At 39.4% G+C, this 19,410-nt stretch overlaps 1 protein-coding gene across 4 annotated transcripts in view; it reads right to left on the reverse strand.

Annotated features, from left to right (window-relative positions):
* Nucleotides 1–713: 713 nt before the first annotated feature.
* Nucleotides 714–19,410, reverse strand: part of ARHGAP24 (Rho GTPase activating protein 24) — a 430,260-nt gene continuing 411,563 nt past the window's right edge. For all 4 annotated transcript variants that reach the window (XM_084881950.1, XM_084881952.1, XM_084881951.1 and 1 more), the window contains 4 exons: nucleotides 18,971–19,044; nucleotides 16,342–16,463; nucleotides 8,280–9,360; nucleotides 714–2,490 (listed from right to left, as the gene is read on the reverse strand). In XM_084881950.1, coding sequence (XP_084738076.1) covers nucleotides 2,247–2,490; nucleotides 8,280–9,360; nucleotides 16,342–16,463; nucleotides 18,971–19,044 — 1,521 coding nt within the window. In that variant the 3' untranslated portion in view covers nucleotides 714–2,246. The remainder of the gene's footprint in view (nucleotides 2,491–8,279; nucleotides 9,361–16,341; nucleotides 16,464–18,970; nucleotides 19,045–19,410) is intronic.

Below are 19,410 nucleotides of genomic sequence, written 5' to 3' on the forward strand. Positions count from 1 at the left end.
GGCCGAAGCAGTTAGGGGCAATCAGGAAGGCACGCAGGCGAGTAATTAGGAGCCAGCAGTGCTAGATTGTGAAAGGGATGTCCGACTGCCTATTTAGGCCTGATCCCATGTATAGGGCCTAAACAGGCACAAATTGGAGAGGATACAGGTTGCTGAGGGACACTCCCTCCCATCCACAAATTTCATGCACCAGGTCTCTAGTGCATATATGTGTATATGTGTGTATATATGTGTGTGCATATATATATATTATATATATATATATATATATATATATATATATATATATATATATATATGTGTGTGTGTGTGTGTGTGTGTGTGTGTGTGTGTGTGTGTGTGTGTGTGTGTTCAGAGATCATAATAATCTGGCCACTCAGTATAATTCTGGTATCTATTTTTTTAATCTTTATCCGAGGATATTTTTTCTATTGATTTTTTTTTTTTAAGAGAGAGAGTGGAGGAGAGGGTGGGGAAGAGAAAAACATCAATGGGTTTCTCATATCGATTGGTTGCCTCCTGTACACACTCTTCTCCTGACTGGGCATTTGTATGTACACAGTGGTTGATACTAAAGGACCACGTAAGCTTGATCCTTGAAGGGCTGTAAACCAAAGCAGCACAGTGACAAGCACGAATGCTATCAAGGTTCCTCTCCCCATTGATAAAAAGAAACACACACAAACACAGAACCTTCAAACACACCAATCCCATAAACTCAAGTGGTGTTTATTTCCAATTATGCCTTTAAAGGTGACTTTCTGTTTTCTTTTGAGAAAGATGTATTTGTTTGGCATCATAAAAAAAAAAAACATTGTCTTATTGACATGTAAAGAACTGTTCTCCCCAAACTCTCACTCCTGAGAAACATGAGCTTTTCTAGAAAGTTATCGTGACTAACATTCACAAAGTCATCAAAATTGGACCTTGAAGCATTCTCATTTTAAAATTACTGTGAATGACTATGTTTCCAACAGGGAAAAACAATACTGTAAAAAGCAGAAGCAAAATGGTTAGTTCATTTCTTCTGTCTCCTCCTCCTGCTGGTCCCCTTGCCCTCCCTCCATCACCTCTCTCTTGCTGCAACATGCCTTTGCCCTCCGTGTCCTTCAGGGAGAATCCCAGGTGACAACACAACAGTCGGTCTGACTGAGAGGAGAATGTCACTCAGTGGTACACACTCCAGTGGTGTAACTGAGAGGGACACAGAACACCTATTTCACTGAGAGTGACAAGCCCCAAAGTGCAGTCATCCGGGGGGGTGGAGGGGAGTTCTGAGTGGAAGGCAGGTGCTCAGAAAACGGCATTGCAGGTGTGGGGCAAGTGGTTTAAGCCTTTTTCCTAACTCTCAAAGGGCAGGAAGACTTTCGCAGGTAACTGTCCAGCAGTTACAGAGACTCAGGCCAGAAGGACAGAGTAACTCAAGGCATGACTGGTGAAATGTTTTCCTTTCCCACTTTGCCCCTCTAAGGTGCATCCTACGTAGCAGACAGACATCTGTGGAGCTGGCCAGGCAGACCAGGGGCCTGAAGACAGGGCCCTTTTTTACACGATCCCACATGGCCTGTGCCAAATCATCACAAAGCAAACTGAGCAGTGTCGAGGGAAGAACTGACAGAGCAGCTCAAAGGTTCCTGGTGATTCCACTGTATTTCATAGAACGTTTTATATTTCTTTTTTTTGGTCATGGTAAGGTCTATTGGCACAAATAGCACAGCCACAAAGTATTCTTTTGTTTTTAATAACTCATCTCATATATATATATATATTTATATATACTTTTATATATCTGCTTATCTTCATTTCCTCAGCAAAAAGAAGGGAAATAAAAATATTGATCTATAAAATAAGCTGATGATAACACAATGCCAAAAATAGCTTATGTTAAGTGCAAGGAGTGAAGCTTGAAAGCAAGCTAAATTGCAACAACATATTGAATTAACATTTTTAAATACAAGACTTGCAATAAAATAATTCTTGAGATATGCTTCTCATTTTTTAGTTTACTTTTCAAAAAACTACTCTATATACACATATCCAGTTGTAACACTTGACAGTAGCATATGGGGCGTGATATAACTTTGGTACACATTGCAGATATGGATGGGTAATGTCTGTAAATGATATTCCTTCACCAGTCATAGCACTGTACAGCCAGGTGACCTGTCACCCGATCCCACGTGATCCTCCCACCGGAATCCCAGAATCCTTCCCAGATCCACCAGAGACAGCGGGAGAGAGCCGGCTCACTGGATCCATATCGTGTTTCCTCTCTCGTTTCTCCTGGGTTCTACCGTCAGCTCCCCAAATGTGGAGAAAAACTGCTCCATCTCTTTCTGAAGCATGTCATTTCTCTTCTCAGCGTCTTCTTTCGCTCGCTCTGCATTCCGCATTTTGATTTCTATCATTGTGAACTTTTTTCTCTCCTGATCCAGTTCATCATGGAGGTTCATCATTTCTGTTTCCAACGTCAAGTTTCGCTGCTCTAAGCTACAAAGGGTTGGGGAGGAAGTAAAAGATAAAGTGGTTTTATTCACATGCAGTAGGACAGGGATACAAATATATTTCTAAACTCTGTCTCTGCAGAGCTTAGGAAATTGGAGTGAGCCCTTTTAAATCAGGTCCAGTGATTTGAAAGGTTTTTGTTGTTGTTGTTGTTGTTGTTTGAGGATTTGCTAAGATGAGTTGCTATCATGTTAACGAGATACCCCCAGACCTCTCTCAGAAGCACTTAGTTGTCATTTGAAAGGTTATGTAAAATGTCAGCACAGAGGAGTCAGAAAACCAATGTCACACAGCACAGAGTGGCAGAAGGCAGGCCAAACCACAAGGCTTCCTGGACACTTATTGCAAGTTGGGTTTCACTACAAGAAAGGAGGAAAGCTCAGTAAAGAGGGAAGAAAAGGGGAGCAATTCTATTTGGTTTCTAGGAAGAAAAAATAATGGTAGTAAACATATCATTGTTAGATAAAGTCCACTGCTAAGAATGAACTTTCCAAGACATAGGAATCTTATAAAAGTGGTACTAAAAGTAGCTAATATACAGGCAGAAGAGTGGTGGAGGTAACATGTGGTGAATAAGTAATCCATCTGATATTCTGTGACAATGGAGTCCACCCAAGTAACCTGTGGTCCCTAATTCTCACTGCTTTCCAAGTTACTGTATCTTAGGATCTCTAGACTTATATTTCTATAGATTGATAGCTGTATCCTTTTGGATAATTGTATGATTTTAGATAACTTTCTTGAAAACAGTTTTCTCCATAATCACTGAGCTCCAAAACATAATTTGTTGTTGTTCAAGGAGGAGTATTAAGCACTTGTTAACTATATGATGAATCTTAATAATAGTTCACTTTTTTGTGTCTTCTTTCTGAGCTAATAACCCTGGGATGTGTTTAAAGTTATCATAAAACAAAAATTGGAATTTCAGAAATCTGATTATCTTAATAATTTCCAAACTTAAAATCTCATTTGTTTTTGTTTTGTAATGTCTCATGTGTTATTTCATCCAGATAATAATAATAACACTTAGGAATAAACCTGTTCTTCTTTAGAAAGTAACTAGGATTTAAAAAATTATTCTTCATATTCTCTAATCAGTTAGAAGGCTGCTTTGATCATAAGATCACATTTTTTTTTTATATGACAACCTGGCAGTGTGCTGGTTGAAACTCAGAATTAGTCTACAATACACTCTCCTTGCTTTTTATTTATTTATTTTTAAAATATATTTTATTGATTTTCCACAGAGAGGAAGGAAGAGGGATAGAGAGCTAGAAATGTCGATGAGAGAGAAACATTGATCAGCTGCCTCCTGCACACCCCCTACCGGGGAAGTGCCCGCAAACAACGTACATGCCCCTAACCGGAATTGAACCTGGGACCCTTCAGTCCACAGGCCGACACTCTATCCACTGAGCCAAACCGGTTTCGGCTCTCCTTGCTTTTTAAAGCTATTTATTTTAGAAATAAAAATGCTGAAAGAAACTCAAGCATAATACAAATAAAGACAATCCTTTAAACAATATTGATACATTATATGTATCAGGTAAGAATATGAAACTTCCAGGACTCTAGTGAGTGGAATACAGAAGGGAACCCCTCCCACTGCAGAATAGAGTGATGCTGGAAAAATACATAAAAATGTTAAAAATACATAGCAAGGTTAAAAGAAATATAAGAGCATCTTCAAATATATGATAACCGAGAAAGATTCTCCAATTTAGAACAGTAAGTGGAAGCACAAAAAGGGTATTAAACCTAGATAGTGGTCTGAGGCGGGAGTTTTTTTTTATTTTTTATTTTTCACATGGGGGAGAAGAGGTCTCTGGTATAAGAGAGGAAGAAAACTGAGAGTGATTCAGTTGAGAGCTTATAGCATTAATTATCTTTATACAAAAGGGACCAGAAAAACTCTACTCATGGGCTGAGTGAAGTGTCAGAATTGAATCAGCAAAAGAAAGAACATCAGTGTTAAGCTATACATTTTTGGATATGTCTCCTTGGGCAAAGGCAACAAAAGCAAAATGTAACTACATTAAACTTAAAAGATTTTGCAAAGTGAAGAAAGCCATCAATAAGAAAGACCGACTGTCTAGTAGCTATGATGTGCAATGACCACCAGGGGGCAGACACTCAACAAAGGAGCTGCTGAGCTGCAGTGACTTGGCAGCAGCAGTTCTCGGGTGACGCACCCTGGAACCAGAGAGAAGGGAGCCCAATTCCTAGAGGGGCTGCATGATTTCACATTCAGCCGTGAGTTATGGTCCTGTTAGCCCCAAATCTGGTTTATTGCAGAGCTGTGGTGACTGCAGACACCCTTCAACCATGGGAGGTTAGCTCCAGAGCATGTCCAGTTGTCATGCAGTCCCGCCCTGGCAGTCACCTTCTAATTAATTTCCTTTCAATGTGCATGAATCTGTGTACCTGGCCACTAATAATATTATAATAACTATATATTGTGACAGATGGTTAAAAACTTATTGTGGTGATCACTTAGTAAGGTCTGTAAATGTTGGATCACTGTGTTGTACACCTGAAGCTAATATAATATTGTATGTCAACTATAATTAAAAATAAATCTTTTAAAAAATTGGCCAACTTAAAAAAAAAAAATGGTCTGGGAAAATTGTCCAGAATGCCTCGCAGAATGAGAAAGATAGAAATTTAATGTGAGAAAGAGAAGTTAATAGAGATGGAGCATGGATTAAGAAGGCCCAACATATTTGAATAAGGGTTGTAGAAATAGGAAGTTGAGAAAATGGGGAAGATGAAATAAAAAGGTGGTAGATAAAAATATTCCAGAATTGAAAAATACATGTCCTCAAGTCAAGTAAAATTTGAAAGGTACTGGTAAAGATAACAGAAAGTTACTAATCAAAATAAAAAACGGCATATCAATGCTAATATCAGAAAAAATAGACTTATGGAAAAAATGCATTATTACAACTAAAGATGACCATTACTCAATGATATCAATTCATCAGAAGTATATAAACAAGTCTGAACTTTTATTCACCTAGCAGTGTAGCCTCAAATAAATTAATATAAAATAAAACAGAAGTTATAAGGAGACACTGATAAATCCATAAATATTAGGAGAGTTTAAGTTACCTTTGTTAGAAGTTATAGATCTATCTGATAAAAATGAGGCAAAATGTAAAAGATTTAAGCAGCTTGATTAACAGACTTGCTCTACAGTCATATATAAAATCCCAAACCAATCATAAAAGAATAGTTTTTATAATACCAAATAACTGATATCATAAAAATAAATTTCTCTGACTATAATACATAAAGGAAATGGGGGAAGGTGAGGGAGGAGAACACTAAACTCACATGTTTAAAAACTAAAAAACATCAATAATTGATAGAGTACTATCCATCTATTTTATCTATCATCCAATGAGTTATTCAGGTATGTACAAATGTATGTATATCATCTATCGAACTTCAATATTTGTGGGAGGAGTTAAAAAGAATTTGAAAGTGAAGTGTGTAACTCTGAGCAGGAATTCCTGTGGCTTGGGCATGTGGCGGCTCCTCTGCCCTAGTTTGTGAGCCCCTCCCTTTGCCCGTCAGGTGGTAGGAATGCTACAGTTAAAGGGCCCAGGGAGATGCCAATCCATTGAAAAGTTCTATTATTTTATCAGTTTCTAAAATGCACCCTAGACTCAGAACGTAAAGGTATCACCAATGTCCTCAAAAAGGAATATGTTCCTCTGCAGTCATTCAGGATGATAACTTATTTCCAGGGTGGCGATAACAGCTGAAGCTTGCCTTAGGATGAATGCAAGCTTCAACTGCTACCTCCTTTTCCACTGCTAAGTGCTCCTTTATCACCACACACTGGCAGCGATTCAGAGTTCTGGTAGCCAGTGCTTTTCTACATTTAGAAAGATGAGTAACTTTAAAGATCTTGATGCCTTTTTCTTCTTATTTAAACTTCCCGTCACCTGGCATTATGTAGAAAAATTCTAATCAACTTTCCATTCAGCGAAGTTTACAAAAACGACTTTCGAAAGTAATTTTTCAATTTAACATTTTTTTCTATATTTACTCTACCATAGCTCTTGAAAATAAGTTATCTTTTGGCCTGATGATTGATAAACGGATGGGAAATGGCAAAATAAAGTCAAGTTTATGTAGGTAAAAGGAACCATGTGGGGTGTGGAGATCTGGAAGCAGTGGAAGCAGGACAAAGACTGATGTTCACAAATGATAAGCATCTTAGAACCCCCAGATGGGGAGAGGTCCACCCAACACAAAGCCTGGGCCTGGGAGTGAGACCATAGCTCACAGCTCCCTCACACTGAACCCAGCCTCAGGCCTTCTCCTGACTTGGAGCTCAGTGTTCTTTGCCCTCTACTATGCTGAAAGGAGAACATAAAAACAATCAGCTTTGCCTGGCTGGTGTGGCTCAGTTGGTTGAGCATGGTCCTAAGCACCAGGAGGTCATGGGTTCAATTCCCTATCAGGGTACATGCCCAAGTTGTGGGTTGGGTCCCCAGTAGGGGGCATGCAGGAGGATGTTTCTCTCTCATTGATGTTTCTCTCCCTCTCCCTTCCTCTCTCTAAAATCAATTAAAGCAAGCAAACAAACAAAAAATACACACATATGCAAACAAACAAACAAACAAAACAAACAAACAAAAAACACCAGTTTTGCCATTTCTGTGACCTCAGTGACATGTGAATGTGGTGACTTTCAGGACAAGATTATATTTGTGAGCCCTGGGCTCCATTCCCCATGGCCTATCTGACAGTCAGGGCCCTGAGAACTCAGGACACTCAGACAATGCCCCTTTATCTTGCCTGGGTTGCTTTCCTGGAGAAGTTGCTAAGCAAACTTCTTCCTGCCTTGGCTATCTGATGAGAAGATGTGAATGGTTTTAGCATCGCTGTTTCCTTATAAATCATAGTTTTAGCTTCCCATGTAGGCTCTAATTTTTCCTTGTCCATATGAATATACTTCATGTCAACACCTTCCTCAAAAACCTTTATGGATTCTTTTCTCAGAGTAAAAGCTAAAGACAACCTGATCCCCAAGATCCTATCACCTGTTCCCTGTGCCCTCCCCGAGCTCCTTGCCCAGCCCATGTCACAGCTCCTCTCCCAGGTGTCTGCACAGCCTCCCCTTTAACCTGCCACAGGCCCTGCACTTAAACCTACACTTCATCAACTCTCTTCCCCCTCTTCCCAGTTCTACTTAGCAGAGGACCTATTTTACTTATGTATCTGTCTTCTCTCGTACAATGGAGGCATCTTCCATGAGGACTGAGTTTATATGTTTTATTCACTGCTACCTTCTCAGGGCCTGAAACTGAGCTTGGCAGATAGCGGACACACTCTCAGCATTCAACCAAAAGAATAAAAAAAAGGTCTGATTATTTTGACAACTTTACCCTCATTCCATTCTTTCCTGTCAGTGAAAACAGGCTTCTAACCCTCCATTCATTCCCCTCTCTGCGCCTCTCTAACCAGCCTCTAGCACAAACCCTCACAGCATCATTGAGTACCTCTGCTGTGCAGGAACAAGGCTCAATGGTTTCTTACATGCTTTCGCGGGAAATACTACTAGTATTTAAATTTTTCATATGAAGAAATCAAGGCTTACAAGAGGTAAAGTTAACTTTGCCAAGGTCCCCCAGTTTACAAATGGTGAAGCCAGGCCTTGAATAGGGGATTCGGGTTCTGGAATGAGCATATTTAACCCCCTGTATGAGTGTGACCGGTAGGAGGCCTTCTGGCAGTTACGAGCTCCAGATTCTCCTCACCTCTTTATCTTGGACTCATACTCTATCTTCTGCTTGGTCATTTCCTGCTTCAGGCTGGACACCAAACTGTGCAGTGCGCTGTGGTTGCCGCTGCTGTTGTTGCCCACAAACGTCTCGCTGTTGTCGCTGCTGCTGGTGGCACGACTGCTTCGACCTCCCACACTCCTCCGGTCGCTCTTGTTCTCATAGTCCCCTGGGTGGGAAAGATCGTCCTGCGGGGGCCCATCCAGCACAGGGTCCTCAAAGTTCCCCCCATAAAAGTCCTGCTCCGGACAGGTGGTGGTGGAGGAGCGACAGGAGTTGGAGTTCTCGGGGAGGGAGATTTCACAGGAGGAGGTGGACCAGGTGGCACTGTCAACGCTCTGCTTGTCATCCAGGTTCATCATGGAGAACTGCTGGTGGACATTGTCGTAGGTGGAGAGCCTGTTGTGCTGGCCGGACTCTCCCGTGTGCTCCTTCTGCTTGTTATCTCTCAGGGTCACGTAGCCATTGGGCAGCCAGGACATGCCGCGGCTGCTCATGGGGTTCCCCAGCGAGTCGCTGTTCAAGATGCCCATGCGTACCGTTCCATTCTGCACACTGTGGGTGCCCATTTTGGTGCCAGAGCCCTTCAGGGATGAGGTCCTTCTGGCCTGTAAGCTCCCGTTGGGGGTGGTTTGGGCTTTCTCCAGACCTTCTGCATTGCTGCTGCTGAAGGACCCGTTGGTGACAATCCCACTGCCCTTATTGAAGGCGGGGTTCTTTTTGACCATAAGAGGGGGGCTCCTGGAGACATCCGGCTTGTGAACGCTGTTCCTCGGGCTGTTGGTTTTGCTGCCTGACAGCGCCGTGGGGGAGCCGTTATCCATGCTGCTTCTCTGGGGAGATTCGGACTTCTCCCAAGAGCACTGCCTCACAGGACTGTCCTTGGTATTGTTGTTCTCTTTGTTCTGTAGCTGGCCCATGCTGGTTTTCTTCTGAATATCATTGTTGTTGTTGCTCATGCCGTCTTGGGGCTTGCTTTGCAGTTCTGCGTCTTTGGGAAAAAGGCGATCATGCTTGCTAATCATCACTGACATCAGCTGCTGGACCACCACGGTGCCTAGAATTGCATGGAAAACAAAGTCGTATGAGTGAAGTAGTTTGGATTTATTCCCCATTTTGAAGGTAATCCTTAAAGGACCACATTCAGGTGAACATTCAACATGATTAGTAGCCGTGCTGAACTATATTCTTAATGATGATAATGGCAACAGAAACTAAAATTTTTTGAACATGTACCATGAACTCTACCAAGCACTTAATCTTTGTTGCAGCAGGTAAAATAACTCAAAAAAATGAATAGAAAAATTGATCTATTATCAAAAGCAGTAATTTATTTAAAAATTAATGGGTTTATCAGATTGATGGTATATTAGCTGAAATTCCAAATACATTTTTATATATTTCTCACTGATTTATAATCTGGATTACAATCCCTTAAAACTGGCTTCACCATAAACCAGGCTTCTAAACTAGTTTCCTTACTTGGGGGCCATAATTTCCCTAAGAATCTTCTTAAGTATTAATGTTATTCATGTACCCACAATAAAGCAGTTTAGGCTAATGCAAACATCAATCATCTTTGCTTTGGCTTGAACTGTATTAATGCGATATAAACTCAGTTTATATCATGTTGATGAAAGTTTGAAAGAGTAATTAATGTCTGATACGTACAAATGGGGAATAAATTTAAATTTTAGTTAAGTAAATGTAGTTTCTACATAAAATACTTAAACCATGAGATCTGGTGAGGAAAATGATGACAAGGGCTTTTGAAAATGCAGATTTCCACAGAAATAGCTGCTAACTGAGTGGCTGTCAGACTTACAAACCTTATGTGGGGGAGAGGCCACTCTTTAGCTTAAAGCAACACGTAGGCGAGACTTGACTCTGAATATAAATCAAATCAAATCTTGCACAGGAAAAACGTGTTATATTTCTCTCGGTTTTGCACATTTCTTCTGTGATGATTCAAAACTTATATTTAAAACAAGATCTGCCATGTGCCAGGCCTGGTGCTGGATCAATGTTGCTGAAACACTAATATTTATGCAAATTATTTGGAGATTCTGTCTAAGTGTAGGCATTGGGTGGGGCACACCACTTTACATTCCTAACCAGCTCCCAGAGGACACAGCACAGGAGCAAGGGCCTCACCCGGAAGCTTCGCAATCTCAGGGCCCACTGAGGGCCTTCTGAGCCAGAATCTGCATTTTGACAATATCCCCAGGGTGACTTCTGTGTCAGAGTCTGAGACACACTGTGCTACATGGGAATGTTTCACTTATAGCGTCTAAATTAAGTTTCTCAAAAGACTGTGAGATAGGACTTAACGTTTTTCACATGAGAAAGCTGGAGCTCAGAGAGGTTAAGCTTTTGCTCAGGGCCATATAGATAGGAAGTGACTTAGATGAAATTTGATGCTTCATCTTCTTACTCTATATAGTTCTTGTTCTATTATATTTCAGCTGTTGTATTTAAACTGTAGTAATAAGTAAACTCGATGTTTTTCTAAATAAACTAAATATAGAACAGTTATTAAATCATCAATTGTTACAGAGTTGTGGAAGAAAAAAAGCCATCTTTCTTCGTAGTAATATCTGAATCTGTTATCCTACTACCAATGCAGACAGCAGTGACTCTGTTGAAAAGACTTTGGTAGCGCTAAAATGGCTGTCAACACTGTGACCATCATGTACTGTGTTTGAAGACATATCTACTTAGTTCTAGTTTACTATTTGCCCTTAAGACTGGCACACTTTACCATGTTAGCAGGCTCCAGTGTATAGACTCTGCCTAGTAATTTGGGAAAATTTATCTTTTTCCTGTCACTGGAATATTAATATTTGAGGCATCCCTGCTTCCCGTTGAAGCTGTGAACTCTGAGGGGCATTTAATTGTAAAGTGACATTCCCAAGGTCTCCAGGGTGAGTCTGTGGACAGCAATGCCAAAGTGTGTCAGCTACAATTGTAGAGTGAGTGTCAGCATCCTGGAGATGTAGAAATCCCTTCTATTTGGGAAGGGTTTGCTTTTATCTTGTCTCTGAGATAATAAATGGCAATAGTTTCTTGTAAAGGAACTTCTCCCCTCCCCCACTCCATTTTTTACAGCTATCATAATATAGAAAATTCCCTGTGCCCCTTCGTAGGCAATTTCTTACCCCCAACTCCCACGTATGGCAAATCTAAGTTTTTCTATTTCTATAATTTCATGTAAATGAGATTATACAGTGTGAGGTCTTTCATGTGCAGGCATTATTCACTTAGCATAATAAGTCTGACATTTGTCCACATGTATTCATAATTCATTTTTTAAAATACATATATTTTATTGATTTTTTTTTTTTACATAGAGAAAGGGAGAGGAATAGAGAGTTAGAAACATTGATGAGAAACATCAATCAGCTGCCTCCTGTACCCCCGCTACTTGGGGATGTGCCTGTAACGAAGGTATATGTCCTTGACCAGAATTGAGCCTGGAACCCTTCAGTCCACAGGCAAACACTCTATCCACTGAGCCAAACTGGTTAGGACGTAGTTCATTCTATTTATTGCTGAGTGGTGTTTAGCTCCATGGCTGACGCTCAGAATGAAGACTTTTCATGACCAGAGCAAATTAAAGCAACAGGTAAAATTACTTTGCTGCACCATTTTCCCCCTACTCTTTAAAAAAAACCTACTTGTCCACTTGTGCACCTCTCCCATGAACATATTATTACTGTATTTAGAGAAAATTACTTTTCTCATTGGGCATCAGGTTTCTTAGGGGCAGAAAGAGGCCTAGGACTCCTGTTGAAATGGGGTTCTTCAGTGCCCTAGGAAACTCAGAGCTCATGGTTCTGCTTCACTCCAGAGCAGCTTTGCTCTCTTCTGCTGTCAATACTGGCAGGAAAAGGGAGAGGGTTAACCATGCAATTTTTATAGGACATCTTTTAAACAGCAACAATAAGAGTTCAAAAAAAAAAAAATCACTGACTTCTGGGCAGATGGTGGCAGCATAGTATTGAACCTCCCCAAGTTCCCACATAAAAACAGAGCAACTAGTTAGCAAATCCCAACTCGTGGACAACATTCACAATAAAACTTGGTGGCAAGATATCCTCCCAAACCCCATAAAAGAAACTGCTGCAGACAAATCCTTGTTGTCACAAGGCATCCACGGTGTTGGCATCTGTGTGAGAGGAAGCAGGAGGAAGAAATAATGGGCCAGAGAACAGAAAATCCCCAAAGGATAGGTATTTGCTGCAAAATGCAAAGGGCTAATTTAAGAACAGCAGGTGAGGCTGGGAGGGAGTGTGCCTCATCCCATAGAGACAACCTCTGGACAAGCCTGAAGACGTGAGAGCCATCTAGCACCTGTGAACTGTCATCACTGGCAAGCCAGAGCTCCTTCCAAACTCCACATGGGGAAAACTCTTGAGAATGGAATCAAAATCAAGAAGGGAGGACTAGGACAATAAAGATAAAAGAAAGGGAAGGTTAATTAAAACCAAGGATTGGAACTAAGCCAGTACATCTTAGAAAGCAAGCTGCCATATTGTAGCACTCTGAAAAACAGAAGATTTGGCTCTGTGAAAACAGAGAACCTAACCTGCACGCTGACCAGATCATCGACACATGCCTGGCTTAGGACAGCATACATTTGAAAAATTCACCGAGAAATGCAGAGCCTACAGATGTTGGTACCTTTAATTTTAGAGTATCAAAGACATTTAATTGCCTCACTATCAACATAATCTCATCAGAAGAATATAATATTAAGAAGCTGTGTGCTGACCACCAGGGGGCGGCACGGACTGAAGGAAGGCTTGGTGGCAGCCAGGAAGAGAGGCCCAGGATGGCAGCTGGAAGGAAGACTCTGGCTGGCAACCAGAGGCCCTGATTGGCCCTGATTGCCGGCCAGACCTAGGGACCCTACACATGCACAAATTTTGTGCATTGGGGATCTAGTAGAACAATAAAAGGAGAATTAGGAAATCACATATAAAAAGTTTTTAAATGTTTGCAATAATCATACTGGTGTTAATAGTATTACTGTTGTTATTCTGAGACTATTATGTATTTGATAAGAGGTGGAGCAAATTATTATTTATCAGATATTTGAATTTTGAAATTTCCAATGTCTTTGAGAACCAGGATTCATATTTGGAAGGAGATGAAACTATAGTGGAGAAAAGAATAAATTAAAACACTATAGACATGATTTTGAATTGGAAGTACAGTGTGAACTTGGAAGGCAGTTTGTCTTTAACATGTGTGTATATTGTACATGTAATAAGTATGTTTGTAAATAGCATTTATATCTACTTGCTCCATCCACTGAAAAGTCTAGAAATTACCAAACCAGTAGTAATGAGCATCACTGGAACCTGTATCTTGGTTTTAAAATATCATTTCCCACAAAACAACAACAAAAAAACAAAAAAAAAAAAAACAAAACAAAAACTTTTTTGGAAATTGGCTGACTCAGGTTTGGGGCAGGAAACATATGAGCCTGGGAAGTCTGAAATACTAAAAAGAAAGGAAGCTACTAAAAGCACTTTAGGTCATGTCAAAGGACTGGGAAGGGTTGTTGAAGGTGCTTCCACTGGCCAAAGATGGAAAACAGTAATTACAGGGAACAATAATTAAAATGCATTGACTCATGAAATGGATTTAAATACATGAGTTCATAATTACATTTTACAAATATGTTAATAATAACATTTATAATTGGAAGAAGAATAAGAAGGATGAGGAGGAGAACTCACTGTTAGAGAATGTTAAAGAAGCCACAGCTTGATGGACCTGGAGAGTATTATGCTAAGTGCAATAATCTAGTCAGAGAAAGACGAACACCATGTGACTTAACTTACATGTGGAATCTAATGAATGAAATAATTCAATAACCAAAACAGAAACATAAGCATAGATACACAGAACAGACTAATAGCTGTCAGAGAGGTGCGAGTAGGGGTCTGGGTGAAAAAAAAAGGTAAAGGGATTAAGCAAAACTTTATATACATAGACACAGAAAACAGTACGGTGGTTACCAGAGGGAAAAGGAGTTGGAGGGTAGAAGAGGGCAAAGCAGGATAGATGGGGATGGAAAGAGACTTTGCTTTGGGCAATGGGCACATGATGCAGTGTGCAGATGGACTTGCACACTTGAAACGTGTATGTTTTTGTTAATAAATTCCATTGAAAAACAATCTATTTCCTTATTTAAAACCTAGAAAAGGGAAAGACTCAAGCAGCATTTATCCTGTCTTTTATTTATGAAAGCTAACACTGGGTTACTAAGTAATAGATGAGGAGAAGAGGTTTTGTTTGTTTGTTTATAATAAAAGTGTCCCAATTATTAAGTTAAAACATTATGATGCTACGATATAGATGAACATTGAAGACATCGTGCTGATTAAAATAAACCAGTCACTGAAAGACAAATACTCTGTGAATCCACTTACATGAGGCATATACTAGTAATAAAATGCGTGGAAACAGAAAGTAGAATGGGGTTGCCAGGAGTTGGGGAAGGAGAGGCATTATGTTTAATGGATATGGAGTTTCAATTTTGCAAGATGAAAGGAGTTGTAAAGGTGGATGGTAGTGACCGTAGCATGACAATATGCATGTACATAATACTACTGAATTGTACACCTAAAAATGGTGGCAAATCTTATGTTATGTTATTTTATCATAATTTGTAAAATTGAAAAACAATTATAGAATTAAGATATCTCCGTTTCAATATCCACTGAATTCATAGTCTTTAGAATTGTACTAAGATCACAAAAAATAAAGATAATCAGATGTTATAAAACAAAATCTATAATCTTGTTAATATTATCAGACATGACTTTGATCCAGGTTCTAATTTATAGAAAATAGAGAGCAGAGGACTATGCTAAGCTGCATTATGAATATGCAATCAATAAAATTCAGCCGTGGGAAACTATCGATATACAGTTCAGATAACCTAATTTTTCAACAAATTGTAGGGATGCTGTATATTATAAGATACTTAAACTTAAACTAATAAAAGTGTAATATGCTAATTAGACTGGGAGAAATTCAGGACATCCTTCCGGACAAAGCCATGGTGGCAGGGCCAAGGTAGAGGTGGTTAGGGGCAATCAGGCCAGGCAGGGAGGGCAGTTGGAGTTAAACAGGCTGGTGGGGAGACAATTGGGGGTGAGCAGACTAGTGAGGAGCAGTTGGGGGGCAAGCAGGCTGGTGGGGGGCAGTTGGGGGTGAGAAGGCTGGCACTGGGGGGCAGTTGGGGGCAATCCCTGTGGGATCGAGCCTAAGCAAGCAATTGAACATCCCCTGAGGGGTCCTAGTTTGAAGAGGGTGGCTGAGGGATATCTCACTCCCCTACTCCCCTGTGCACAAATTTCGTGCACAGGGCCATTAGTGTATATATATATATATATATAAAATAAAAGAATAGTAAAGGTATGCTGGGCGAGTATAGCTCAGTGGTTGAACATTGACTTATGCACCAGTAGTTGTGGTTTGATTCCTGGCATGCAGGAGGCAGCCAATCAATGATTCTCTCTCACCATTGACGTTTCTATCTCTATCTCCTTCTCCCTTCCTTTCTTTTCTTATGTAAAAGAAACTCTCGGTAAATAAGTAACATTGTCTTATAGAAAATCATATTTTTTTACCTCTTAACATCAGTTAAATAAACCAAAATTAATAAAAAACGTATTAGCTTAAAATAGTAACTTTTGAATTTTCTGACAATTACATTGGACTCAAAAGTGAACTTGAATTTTCTAGTTCTTGTCTAATATTTTACAGATTACTTATAGAAGCTCCATTTATTATTATAAGGTTACTGAGAAATCAGCCAATTATTATGTTTAATAAACTTAAAAAGTCTGACTCCCAAAGAGAAGATTTTTTTTTCACTTAAAAAACCTGAGAAAATAAATGGAATTATTATGGATTTACTTATTTCCCTCATCTGCTCATTAAGTTCAGGCCAATCAAGAGACAGTGATTTTTTAAAATTATTTTTTTTAATGAGGGTATGAGATAATCATGTACTTACCCTCCATGATAGTCAAAGGATCTTCCATTTTGGGGCGCAGGATATTAGGGCCAAAGACAGTGGCCAAGTTCTGTGCGCTCATTTTGTTAACTCCCGAGTAGGATTGTACTTCATCCAAGAATCTGTTGGGTGCAAGGATGTGAACAACACACAATGAGGTAAAATCTGCCAATGGAATAAAATGAGTCATCCTATATAATAAAAGGCTAATGTGCAAATCAACCGAACAGCAGAATGACTGGTTGCTATGATGTGCACTGACCACCAGGAGGATAGATGCTTAACGCAGGAGCTGCCCCCAAGGTGGTCAATGCACTTCCACAGGGGGAGCGCCACTCAGCCAGAAGCCGGACTCACGGCTGATGAATGAGGCGAAGGTGGTGGGAGCCTTTCCCGCCTTCACAGTAGTGGTACATCCTGGACTGTGAGAGGGTGCAGGCCAGGCTGATGGAACCCCACAGAGTGCACAAATTTCATGCACCAGGCTTCTAGTTATAAAATATTTATAAACTCGAGAATGTTAAGTGATGATTATGCAGGTAAAATTATTTAGGGATTCAAACATCTCTTAATCAAATGTGGAGAAAATATGTTAAGAATCAGACTTGAGGAATTGTATCAGATATCACCTCTGGCTTGGCTTGACTTGGTTTCCTCTGTCAGTTACAGAAGCAAATGTTTGGATAATACTAATTTGGCCTTAGATTGAAGAATATGAGTCCCCTTCCAGTGCCTCAATAAAGTATTAAATATGTGTATTCAATTTGAGAATTATAAATAAGATCATCTGGTACAATCCCTTATTTCAGAGGGGAAGAATCACCCCTCTTTGCGGAATAATTTGTGAGCTTTCCATTTATAGTCTGTTAAAAAATGAGATCAAACATTTTTAAAATTAAAACCTCATTTCTACTGACATAAAAATTACAAGCAGAAATTGTTTCAATTTATTAGGTGCTAAAGAACAAGAGGCATGAAATCAGCTTTCCCTGAATGAGTTTAGTGGCAGGGGTTGTTTTTGTAGTCTTTCAGCATTTCTTTCTTTTTTTTTTTTTTTCTTTTCATTCCCTCTCCCTACTTCATTTTGGCAAGAACTTCTGTTTTTCATGGATAACAGATTTAACCGACAAGACAAAAAATGAAATGATGAAAAATACCAGTTATCTTATTTATGTGTTATTATGTGTCAGTTGTTGTGCTAACTTGTTAAATTCTCACAGCATCCCTGTGAGGTAAGTACTATGACTGTCCCCATTCTACAGGTGAGACACACGAGGCACCAGAGAGGTTAAAAACTCATTTCCAAGGACACGGTTAGAAAGTGCAAGAGCTGAGATTTGAACCCCAGTGTTCTGACTCTAGAGTCCATGCTCTTCATTACTACACCACGACTTTTCAAAAAGGTGCCTGTTTCCGCATGTTCATTCCTGTTATACAGACTAAACTATAGTGAAACTGAAGGACAGAAAGTCAAACTACCATTTCTTATTTGAAATAGCTGAAATTAAAAATCTGCTTAAGCCGAAGCCGGTTTGACTCAGTGGTAGAGCGTCGGTCTGCGGACTGAAAGGTCCCAGGTTCGATTCCCGTCAAGGGCATGTACATTGGTTGCGGGCACATCCCCAGTAGGGGGTGTGCAAGAGGCAGCTGATCGATGTTTCTCTCATTGATGTTTCTAGCTCTCTATCTCTCTCCCTTCCTCTCTGTAAAAAATCAATAAAATATATATTAAAAAATAATAAATAAAGTACCTTTAAAAAAAATCTGCTTAAATGTTTCAAGAGAAGTTAAGTTTTTCCATTGTGAAGGTAAAGACTTGCCATACAGTTTTCAAAGCCTTTCCCAGTTTTACTTAAAAGAGAATTTAAGCTTTTTATTATCCAGTACAGTAGTGATCATTTAAGAGACTCTGCATTTGTGTCAATCATCAATTTCTTTATTTAAATTTAATATGTTTTGATTTTATGTTTGGCTTTTTTAAACAGGAGCACGGACATGGTGCCTCTCATCCCAGGCTCTAAGTTAAGTATGGTCGCTGAGAGAGTGCATTGCCAGGCACAGCTATTTTTCTAACAATTGAATTACAAATGTCTTTTCAATGAGTCTGAGGTGGGAGAGGAATTGAAAGGAAATAAAATGCAGTGAGCACTTATTATATATACACTAATTAGTTAAAATATAATTTAATTTTTAAAACAAATGTGTGAGATGTGTGTTGTTACTACCATTTTATTGATTAGGACTCTTAGATTCAAAGAGAGTAAGAAATTGCATAAAGATAAGAAAGTAGTCAGTGGTAGAATCTGGCCTCTCAGGCAAACCTTTGTCATGCCAAGGAGCATGTTTCTTCTCTTGAACAATAGAACAAGATATCTGTACAAACAACTTTGATTAAAATTCAAAGCAACCATAGCTTTAATATGTGGAGCTCAGAGAGACTTCAGAAATAACAAATTACAGAATCATCCACTCTTAGTGCTCAGAGAACCTTTGACATCACTTTGTCAAACCTCTTATTTTTACAAGGAGCTACATCCTAGCTCAAAGCAGTAAAATGATTTCATTCACTGTCAAACATAATTTAGTATCAGGCTAAATATAGTCTGGTTTTGTTTAGGACAATTCTTACCTGCAAATGTACTTGAGGAGATTATAATTGACCACTGGCAAACTCTTCACTTGCTTTGCTAATTCCTTAACGCCCTGAATATAAAGAAAAAAGAGAATAAATATTACCTTTCTAAGTATTGGTCTTGGAGTTAAAGCCAAAGGGAAAAGGAGACATCCAGTGTTGTTTGTTGTTGTTTTAAATTAATTTCACATATTATCACTGTAGGGTCCTGTCCTAAAAACTTGCTACCATTACAGAGAGAATGTTAGAAATATTTTCAAGGATGTGAAAGGATTTCAAATATTCCATAAGTACTTATTGTGGAGAAATAGATTTAAGCGAAGCCCTGTTAACATTTTAAGCATTTGTTCACACTTGCCTGAAAATGGGAGGTAGCCTTAATTATACAAAGGTTATTGGGGATAAAAAGTAGTATTGATGTACTGAGAATCCTTCCC

Source organism: Pipistrellus hanaki (genome assembly GCF_964339955.1).
Source record: "Pipistrellus hanaki genome assembly, chromosome: 1".
NCBI lineage: Eukaryota > Metazoa > Chordata > Mammalia > Chiroptera > Vespertilionidae > Pipistrellus > Pipistrellus hanaki.